This window comes from Phoenix dactylifera, chromosome 4 (assembly GCF_009389715.1).
Source record: "Phoenix dactylifera cultivar Barhee BC4 chromosome 4, palm_55x_up_171113_PBpolish2nd_filt_p, whole genome shotgun sequence".
NCBI classification, from domain to species: domain Eukaryota; kingdom Viridiplantae; phylum Streptophyta; class Magnoliopsida; order Arecales; family Arecaceae; genus Phoenix; species Phoenix dactylifera.
The window spans coordinates 22,880,304-22,891,114 of NC_052395.1; the positions used below are offsets into that span (position 1 = coordinate 22,880,304).

General features: G+C 47.0%; 1 protein-coding gene and 1 long non-coding RNA gene across 2 annotated transcripts; both read right to left on the reverse strand.

Annotated features, from left to right (window-relative positions):
- Positions 1-310: 310 nt before the first annotated feature.
- On the reverse strand, positions 311-1,797 carry LOC120110570. The gene is made up of 2 exons (XR_005511687.1): positions 691-1,797; positions 311-558 (listed from the first exon to the last, which is right to left on the reverse strand). It is a non-coding gene; the product is annotated as an uncharacterized LOC120110570 (long non-coding RNA).
- A 1,146-nt stretch (positions 1,798-2,943) lies between these two features.
- On the reverse strand, positions 2,944-6,902 carry LOC103697911 (cysteine-rich receptor-like protein kinase 10). Its single transcript, XM_039126249.1, has 6 exons — positions 6,776-6,902; positions 6,543-6,661; positions 6,207-6,413; positions 3,791-4,041; positions 3,434-3,584; positions 2,944-3,297 (listed from the first exon to the last, which is right to left on the reverse strand). Exons 1-6 carry the CDS (start codon positions 6,900-6,902, stop codon positions 2,944-2,946), a joined length of 1,209 nt encoding a protein of 402 aa, XP_038982177.1.
- Between the last annotated feature and the right edge of the window lie 3,909 nt (positions 6,903-10,811).

The following is a 10,811-nucleotide window of genomic DNA, read 5'->3' on the forward strand; positions in this document are numbered from 1 at the left end:
CCTCGGCCGGACCTCAGAGGGGCATGGCCGTAGTAGGTGGCTGATAAGGGTAGACTTTGAACATCAGGGTTTTCCTAGGTCGGAGGTCTCGAGGTCGGATGTCTTGAGGTCGGGCGTTCCGAGGTCGGACGCCGACTTCGGCTGTCCAGGGTCGGCGATTGTGCGGCTTCTCGGGGGCATTCGTGTCATTGGGGGGGGGGGGAAAGTCTTATTCCCCCCAACAGATAATAATTGTGATTTCTTAATAAGCAGTTATTGTTTATGTGTTTCTATTTTGTCAAAATTCTTTCTACCGAAAGCAACAAAGAACTCATCTGGGCAACCCCAGCCTTTTGTAAGTTTGAATATATGCATGAGAGCACAGTGATGGTCGGTTGGCACCTTAAAGTAATTACAAACCCAGCAAATTTCCTGCCCAGAGTATGCTCCACCCATGTTTTAGATTCCATTACACGCATGCGCATTTCTGGAACATAGGATTCTGGTTGTAGAGGCGGCCAAGCAACAAACAACACTAAGCATTACCCATGATATATTTCGGGCATATCTCCTTGCTACCTAACCATTCATGAAAAGAACAATCATGTAATTAACAAGCAAAAAAGAAACATGTCTTCAATGAATGAGAGCCAACGAAAATGAAATCTTGAATCTTTGGCTTCACTAACATGATGAAGAAATAAATTGTACCTGGTAAAGAATAACCGTGCGGTGCAGTGCATTTTCATGTGGCAAAGATTTTCTTCGCAACTGCATTGCTTCTGAGCATCGCTGTCTCTGAGAACAGGATCTCCTCCTGGCTGTTGACATGCTCCTTCTTCCCTTAACGCACGCAAAGCTAAGATTTCAAGAGACGCTTTCCATAATCAAAGAAATGCAACTTCTTTAATTCAAAAAGGTCTGGCTGTTGAGATGCCCCTTCTTCCCTTAACGCAGGAAAAGCTAAGATTTCAAGAAACGCTTCCCATAATCAAAGAAATGCAACTTCTCTAATTCAAAAAGGTCTGGATGTTGAGATGCTCCTTCTTCCATTAACGCAGGCAAAGCTAGATTTCAAGAAACGCCTCCCATTATCAAAGACAAGCAACTTATTTAATTCAAAAAGGTATGAATGTTGACATGCTCCTTCTCCCCTTAACGCAGGCAAAGCTAAGATTTCAAGAAATGCTTCCCATAATCAGAGAAATGCAACTTCTTTAATTCAAAGAGGTCTGGATGTTGACATGCTCCTTCTTCCCGTAACGCAGGCAAAGCTAAGATTTCAAGAAAAGCTTCCCATTATCAAAGAAATGCAACTTCTTTAATTCAAGAAGGTCTGAAGCCAAGGACAACGCAAAATATCAGGGCTAATGAAGCATATCTATCATGTTCCTCAGACCAACAATATGTCGTACTAAAAGGGGGTTAGAAAAGACAATTGTTTCACAACCCTAATCTAAATCGGAGAAAGACAAAGTGGTTGGATTAGCAACAGAAAAAATAAAATAAAATAAAATAAAGAAATCCGGCTCAACAGTGTGAAGGAGGAGAACAATAAATCCAAATTTCAAGAAAATCAAGAATCCAGGAAAGAGGGGAAGGTGAAGAAAAAAAGCAGAAAAACAATATAAGAGAAGAAGCAACGGTTGGATCAAGAAGAGGTCAGAGAGACGAGGTCAGCTGTTTCGCGTACCGTCGCCATCGGGCGTAGGACGCCGGAGATCTTCGATTCTAAAGAGTTTGAAGGAAGGGAGAATATTGAGCTCAATCGTTCGAAGTCACGGTAGGTTTATCTCTTCCTCCACCAACGGTGGGATGTGGGAGAGAGAGAGACCGCGGTGGTAGAGTGCACACGCTCGATATTTTGAAATTTAGGATGCACCGAAAATGCCCCAACCAAGGATACAATTTACAAGTTTGGTTCAAGAACATAAAGTTCCGTGTGTGTGTGTGTGTGTATGTGTGTGTGTGTGTGTGTGTGTGTGTGTGTGTGTGAGAGAGAGAGAGAGAGAGAGAGAGAGAGAGAGGCATGAAATTTTGGGTTCATTCTAATTTATCCTCCAGAAAGATATAATAATATATCCAAAACATTAGTTGTTTCTTAAGAATGCTGGGAGTTGAAAATTATGAAAAGATACCTAACTCCCTACATATGAAAATTATGCAGACAATAAGCGACTATAAATAAATAGGTTCGGCATTTTGTATACATACACATACTAATACACACATATAATGCATATTAAAAATAAATTAATAAAAAGTCAAAAAATTGGATGATAAGAAAGATAAAGCTGTTCAAACTTGGCTCGAGTTGGATCTGAGCCTAACTTCAGCTGTTCAAGATCGGTTTGCATATGCTCTAAGCCCTGCTTTCATTGAAATAAGTTAAGTTTTCCTATTGTTTTGTAAATAACGCATGTCCAAATTTGACTCATTTATAAGTCAAGCTCCAAATTTTGTTGGAGCTCAGCTCACTTTCTAACTAAGCTAGGTCTGGACTAAGCCAAAAATATAATCAACATAAACTCAATATGAGCCATTGCATTAGACCAGTGAAAAGTAATATATATGAGCCGCTAATATTAATGGCCTAAGAGAAGGTGTTTCCGAGGCCCAATCATTAGTCTTCCAGGAAGAAAGGGAGGAAAAAAAAAAAAGAAAGAAAAGGAGAAAACAACAATGTAAAAAGAAAAAATGGCACAGCCAAATATTGATAATAAGGGAAAACAAGATACTCAACAGGAGATATATATATATATATATATATATATATATATATATATATATATATATATATATATATATATATATATATATATATTCCTGTAAGCTTTTTATTCCATAGTTCAGATCATCCTCGGACTATTGCTTCATGCTGTAGGGAAAGAAAAGAAACTCAAGTTGCAATTCATACATTCGATCTATCATCAGCCTCGTTGGAAAAGCTTGTCCTTGTTCTCATCAATGATCAAATATCCAAATATCCATGGAGTTTCTTAACGGGTCAGTAATTGACATGTTGCATATAGTTAACGAGTCAGATGGAGTGGAATTGGTAGTTCTCAAAGCCTCGTCTGACTCAATGGTTGTTCTACCTCGAACAAAGTATGCAGGCGTTGAAGGCGTTGGAAGAGTCACGGAATGATTGCTCAGCATGAGAACCACCGATGCCATGCGAGGTCTTTTCCTCATATCTTCCTGAGTACAGAGTAATCCTATGTGAATGCATGTCAAAGCTTCTTGCCTATGGTACAGCTCACCTAGGCTGTGATCCATTATTTCCAACGCCTGTCCTTTGCTCCAGTGCTCCCATGCCTATTTAAGAAACAATCAACAAGATTAGCCATAATAAAAGAATAAGCTTGGAGAGATTACAGAATGCAATTTATAATCCCTATCTTTTGCTTCACGTCTTGGTAATGACTAAGATTCATTAAGAGGCAGTCCATACAAAGCTTAGGAGATTTGTAGAATCCCCTGATCCATGGAAGTCGCTGATCCTTTGACCGGTCGCAATTTCTAGAATTAAAACTCCAAAGCTAAATACATCTGATTTATTTGAAAAGTACCCTTGCATTGCATACTCGGGTGCCATGTATCCACTGCACACCATCAAGCAATTGTCATTTGTTAAACCAACAACAGTGTTAAGTGCCATAAATAAAATTAAGGGAAAAATAGATATGAAGGAAAATTCTATTAGTTCAATAGATTATCATAATAGCAAAGACTAATAACGTTTGCTAGGTATTACACAATGATCAAAATCTTGATTAGGATAAGGAAGTTAATGAGGCTTTTAGCATACTTTGTCTCGGCAATTTTACTAGTGCTTCCATGTTCTTTCTCAGACTCGGAGAGCTTTGCAAGACCAAAGTCTGAAATCTTAGGATTCATATGCTGATCTAACAAGATGTTACTTGCTTTTAGATCCCGATGAATAATCTTGAGGCGAGAATCTTGGTGCAGGTAAAGAAGCCCTCTTGCAATTCCTTCAATAATGTTATAGCGCTTTCCCCAGTCTAGAAGTCCACGTTTGATGGGATCGGTAGCATCCAAGTAAAATCTAGTCAAAGCATATATATAATGATGCCATAATGATCAAATTAGAGAGAAGAATGAGGTTTTTGGCTTAATTCAACGTTGTCCTGTAAAATGATACCATAATATAAACCAAATTATATCAATTAGAAAAAAAATATATTTGGACTTGTCTTTGCCCAGCTCAAAATTCTATATGATTTGTCCCATACGGTATACTAAAATAGAGACTACTGCTACTTACCAACCTCCATTTACCGCTCAGTTCACCAGTCTGACATGAAAGTTGGTAATTGACTCAATAGGACTCATGAATAGAGCAATGACAGTTTTTTTTAAAAAAAGAAAAGAGGAACATAGTGGCAGTTTCTACTACAGGAAAAACTATCTTTTTCGACTTTTGGCTGCCGACGCTAAGTAGAAGCATCGGTAATTTTTGCTAAGCGCCAAAATTTGCCGACGCTTTAGAAAGCGTCAGTAGGTCTGGCTTAAGACGACGCTTATAAGCATCGCGAAAATCATAAGGTTAAAACGAGGCTTATAAGCGTCGTCGGAAGCCGTTGTGAGTAAAGATCTTGCTTGGGCCGACGCTTAAATTTGCCGACGCTTTAGAAAGCGTCAGTAGGTCTGGCCTAAGACGACGCTTATAAGCGTCGCGAAAATCATAAGGCTAAAACGACGCTTATAAACGTCGTCGGAAGCCGTTGTGGGTAAAGATCTTGCATGGGCCAACGCTTTTAAGGTCGGCGGAAGCCATCTCCCTTTTTTTCTTCTTTTCCTCCAAACGACGCTTTAGAAAGCATCGTCGGAGGCCATTATCCCCCCTCCTCGCTGCAAATTCCTAACCCCTTGCCTCCCGATCCCTCACCCCTCTAGCCGCCTGCCTCTCCTTACAAATCTCTAACCCCCTCCCAAGAAGCGAGAGAGAGAGAGAGAGAGCGGCCATGCTTCATAGATAGTTCGATGGAGCTTCTTCCCTCTTCTCCGGCGTCGGCTTCATGCCTTCTCAGGCCACCCAGGCCCCCGATCCCTCCTCCTTCTCCCCCGCCAAGGTACCCAACGCCTCTCTCTCTCTATAGAGATCGCGATCTCGATGTCTCGACCTCTGAATCCTTGTTCTCGATCGTGCTCTCAATCTTAGATTCGCGGAGCTCAGGGCGCTGTCCCGCTGATCGTAAAGCAGATCGCCGAAGCCTTCTCGCCTCGCTCTAGGACGAGATCCGCGCCCTCCGGTCCTAGCAGTCCCGCCCGGAGCCGGAGTCCGGCACCCCGAACTGGATCTGCGCCGGCCTCGCCCAGATTGAGCTCCTCCACGCCTCCCTCGACGACCTCCTCCAGCTCCCCCAAGCCCAGGACACCCTCCACCGCCGCTCCTCCACACCCTGGACCGACCGCCTCCTCGACGACTTCCTCCGCTTCGCCGATGCCTATGGCTCCTTCCGATCCATCCTCATCTCCCTCAAAGAAACCCAGTCCGAGCTCCAGACCGCCATCCGGCGGCACGACGAGGCTCGGGTCGCATCCTCCGTCCGGTCCCAAAAAAGAATCCAGAAAGATCTCGCCAAGCTCGCCATTTCCATTCAAGAAGCATCCAGATCGCCCGCCCCCGCACTGACAGCGGATGCGGCGGAGATGGCGGGGATCATGAGGGAGGCGACGGTGGCCACGGCGATGGCGGGGATCATGAGAGAGGTGACGGCGGCCACGGCGATGGCTTCGGCGGCGGTTTTCTTGGGGATCGGGGCGGTTTCCTCCTCCGCGTCGGAATCCAAGAGATAAGGAGATTTCGCTTGTGGGATCTTTAGATTTGAGAGGCAGGAGATGCCCCCCTCAGGTTGCGGTAAGAAAATATATTTTTATATTTTTTTTCTTTAAAAAAAATTATAACGACTCGTCGCTAACTTAAAAAGAGTTAAACCCGACGCCTTAAAGCGTTGGTAGACGGATTTTAGTGACGCTTTTAAGCGTTGCTAAAAATAACCTTTAGCAACGCTTTTCAAACGCGTCAGCAATTTTTTTTCCACCCCGACATAGCCGACGCTTAGAAAAATTACCGACACTTATAAGCGTCGGTAAAAGCCTTAAAAAACGTCGCCAAAGCCCCTTTTTCTTGTAATGTTTACTTTGTTAAAAAAAATGCAAGATTTATGTAGGATGAAAAAATGTATGTCAAAAATACCGATTAGAAATTTGTCGAGGCTTGTATTTGGGAGAAACCCGTAGACGAGTAGCTTCTCTTTTTCTTCCAGGCAACAACCTAACAGCCTCACGAGATTTCTGTGTTCAAGCTTAGCAACAAAATCAATCTCATTTCTCAACTCCGGAAGTCCTTGCTGTGAACTTCTGGAAAGTCTTTTCACAGCTATTTCCTGGCCATCTGATAGTTTTTCCTGTTGCGAATACAGCAGAAAACAGGAAAGAGTGTGTGTTGTATTTAAATTGAATGGAATTAAGCTATGTTCCCGATATAAATTAGAAATAGAGTAGGTTCCAGACTTAAAGTCCTATGTTAATTGTACCTTATAAACTGGACCAAATCCACCTTCTCCGAGTTTGTTTGTCTCGCAGAAGTCATCAGTAGCGGCTCTAAGTGTGCCCAAATCGAAATACAGAGCTCCAATGTCTTTATTTTCCTCACCTTCAATAATATCCGGTCGCCATGGAACAGCATGAGAGCTTTTTAACGAAAGAAAAAGTGCTTGCGTCCTGTTTTGAAGCCGTACAAATTAAACCGGACGTATGCAATACTTACGGGATACTTTTAAAAATGTTCTCCTCCTCCATGAACAGATGAAAATGGCTGAGAGGACCACCAACGGGATGACCAAGGCTACGTTCTTTTTCCCTGATCCAAATGCTAATATTTTAATTAAGCTCATCTCGTCAGAAATATAACAGCCCACGGTTCACATAAGAAGCCAAGGAGGGCATATTGTTAATGTCATTCGTTTTCGTCTTAGATTCCTTCGGACTTTGTTTGTTTTGGACTTTTGGGCCCATCAAGCTTTATGTTGAGTCCAGCCCGGAATATTGATGAGTTCATGGGCTGGCTATGAATGCATGCTAATTGGGAAGAAAGAAAGCGAGCTTCGGCATTACCTGAGTCCTTTCCTCTAGGCGGCGGAGCGCCGGGATCCACCTCCGGTGCTGGCGGAGTCAGTGGTGCAGCCCCGACAGATTGATTATTGAAAGAGTACGTCGCGTGCCCGTGAAGCAGCTGTAAGCCACCGTCACCGCTTCAATGCTCCGTGGGAAGTAAGTCGACATGATGTTCACCGACCGCTGCAGGCACTGGTGGCAGTCATCCTCCGATTGATCCTCGTGCACTGCACTAGTCCTATTGACCTTTCTTGTGGCAAACAGCCGCGCCGACCTGTATGCCGCCCGCTCTGTTAAGTTAGTCATCAGGTTTCCCACCTGTCCTCCTGAGTCTTCTGGCTCAAGGATTTTTCTTGTTCCCTTCAAATCAGCGTTAAAATCATCCAATAAAATATTGCATGTCAGGTACAAGGCTCTCGTTACCGGTGAAAAGCAGGTTTTAGAGATAATGCTGGATTACGGGTTGCAAGTTTGCGTCAGAATAGCCAACATGAGAGGAATTAGTTGTTGAACTACATCAAATATTTTAAAATTTTGAAAATCAAATTGGTCAACAGTCAGGTGTCAAGCATCCACGCATAAGCAAAGAAGCAAACATGGAAAAATTCCTAAAGAAAGCTGTTGCTAGAAAAGTGAACTCGGGGGCGACCAGTGGCTGAAAAGGAGAAGCTCCGGCGTGAGATGGCGGGTGACGGTCCGTCGGCGAGCGGCGTCCTCCGGAGGAGCTGCAAAAAACCAGTGGCCGGAGTTTCCGGCGCCGGCCCTCCGATGCCAATGTCATAGGGGCTAATGTGTAGAGGGAGAGAGAGTATTTTCTGGTTCTCCAGAGTTCAGGCCCCTCTAAGAGGGAGGGGTTTTCCTTTTATAGAGGGGTACAGGATTACCTGCGATGTGATGGGGCGAACGGGTTACCGTCATAATTGAGCATGATCATGTGAATTAATGTACGATCGTGTGAGATCAGGCCGGAGCCAGTGAGTCGTCGTGGCTGATCGGACGTGGCTGAGTGGGCCAACTGCTTATCGTGGAGAGCTTGAGATCCGTAGACAGCATGCGCATTGATTGTTGAGTGAGCCGGAGATTAGCAGAGGCCATGCGCATTAATTGTTGAGTGATTCGAAGATCAGCAGAGGCCATGCGCATTAATTGTTGAGCGAGCCGGAGATCAGCAGAGGCCGTGCGCATTAATTGTTGCAGGGCATGGTCCCCGGTCGAGCTGCAGAAGGATGTGACCGTAGAGGGTGGATAGTGAGGTCGGGCTTCCGAGGTCAAGAATGCTGAGGTCGGGTGCCCGGGTCGGGTGTCTCGGAGTCGAGCGCCTAGCAGGGCGCCAGGTCGGGGGCCCTGAGGTCGGGCCTCTGGTGGGGCGTCTTGAAGTCGGACGCCTTCAGGTCTAGTACCTCCAGGTCGGGCGCCTCCAGGTCGGGTGTCGGTGATGCATTCATGCGTTTTGGGGTAGTCCGTTTTTTTCTAACACTACCCCCCGACTTCCAAGTCCGAGCCGCTTACGAGCTCGGACGAAAGAAGTAGTTACCTTTATTGTATTAATGGGGGCTAGTAAGCCTTAAATTATTTCGGCGTCCCGCATGCTTTGGGGCATCCTTAATGAGGGGAGACGGGGCGACGCCCTTTCGCCTTTTGAGATTGCCTCGCATCGTGGGCTCATGATGGGGCTCCGGAATCCGATGGGACGCCGTCTTGATTCTGTATTTAAAGCGTCGATTCAAATTAAATATGTCGTTTCGGTCTTTGGAGCTGACACGTGGCACGATCCGGACGGAAGGCAGGATCCAGACTCGAAGGATATGGGCCGTCGGGAGGTCCTATATAAACCTCAGATCTGGCCCTAAAAGTTCTTATTTGGCCGTCGCATTCGTTGCTCCCCCTTCCTCCTTCGTCTCTTTTCTCCTTTCACAGTCGCGAATGAGCCTTCCCGGCGGCGCCCTGAGGCGGTTTCCGGCGACTTCACAGTAGGTTATTTTTCCACGTTGGTTCGGGGGATCCTTCTTCTTCTTCTTCTTATTTCCTTCGTTTCTTGTTTTCTTCTTTGTCTTTCCTTTTCTGGGATGGGTCGTGGTCCAGGTGAGGTCGGATCTAGCCTGACTGAGGAGGAACTGAAGCTAGTCCGTTCCCGATTTTTCTTCCGGCTCGGATTTTGTCTCGACCCTGCGGGGTCGGAGAACCGGATGATGAGACCTCCTCCAGGTCGGATCGGGGTGTACGTTGAGACACTCTGGGCCGGCCTACGGTTTTCTCTTCACGAGTTCGTGAACGAGTTGCCGGTGGCGTACCAGCTCGTCCCAGCACAACTCGCTCTGAACTCGTGGAGGACCATCATCGGGTTCCTATCCCTTTGCCTTGCGCATGGGATACCGACCTCGGTGAATATCTTCCGCCGGTGCTTCATGTTGAAGTCAAACCCGGCGGACGGGGAGTGGCTCTATCTCGCCTTCCGAGGTGGTAGGCCACTTTTCCGAGGTGCCCCTTCCTCCATCCATGAGTGGAAGGGGAGGTTTTTCTTCCTTTCCTCCGAGCTCACGTGGGGATTTGACCCGAGGTGGGGGCATCCCCGGCTGAAGGCCCTCAATAAGCTCCCCCAGCTTTCGGCGGACGAGCAGAGGGTTCTCGACGCTCTGCATGGCCTCGGGGAGGATATCCTTCTGACCGACCTCCTGAGCGAGGAGGCCCTGGTGAACGTCGGCTTGAGCTCGGCGCACCATGAGGGTAAGAGCAGTCGTGCTGCTCCTTCTTCATCTTGGTGTCTTTTGTCTTATTCATTTCTTTTCTTCTTTTTTTGGTGCTGATCTGATACTTAGAAATTTTCTCTTCTTTTCAGACATTCCCAACATGGTGACCAGCAACACCATGCTTTTCGCCTGACTGAAGAGGAGGGCGGCCGAGGCTGGCGGGGCTCTTCCCGAGCCCAGAAAGAAGGCCAGATCAGCCTCAACTCCTTCTCCTGCTGAGGCGAGGGGCTCTGGGGCCGGAACGTCCGGATCTGCCCGGGAAAGGGCCCCAGCCGCCGAGCACACGAGCACGGGTTCCAGGAGGGCGACGGACTCGGCGCCTCCAGCCTGCCCTGCCCCCATCTCTCAACGAGCAGGTTGGCCGGTCGTCCGTATGCAGCGCTCGGGTCCCGAGTCGAGCAGGGGCCCTGGGGTCCCGGGTGGGTCTCGTCCTGCCGTTGTGAGCCCGGGCAGGCCGAGCTCGTCGGGGGCCACCTTTTCGAGCTCTTCTGGGGTTGGAGATCACTCCGAAAGGGGGGCCGACGACCCGTAGTCTCCCATCCACGAGGGCAGTTCGGCCCTCCGCGATAGCGATGTCGCGCGCGAGGTATTTCGCCGCGCGTTGCTCCCAGCCGACCGGGCCGAGTTCGAATCCGTCAGTCTCGGTGATCTTGTCGACCAAACTTATTGTAATGCTGTCCGGGTAAGTTGCCTTCTCGTGTTTGCTTCGGTTATTGACATTTCTTTCACTTTCACTTATCGTTATTTTTCCTGCAACATCTCCATGAGATCGACACGCTGGTGTTCATAGCTTCAGAATGCCAGAATGAGGCTCGGAGGGGCCAAAGGCAGCTGGAGATGGCCGAGAAGAGGCTTGCCGATTTTGAGGCCATGCGGCTGGAGGCCGTTGCGCGGGTGGAGGCTACCGAGGCCGAGCGGCGATCGGCAGTCGATCAACTCGAA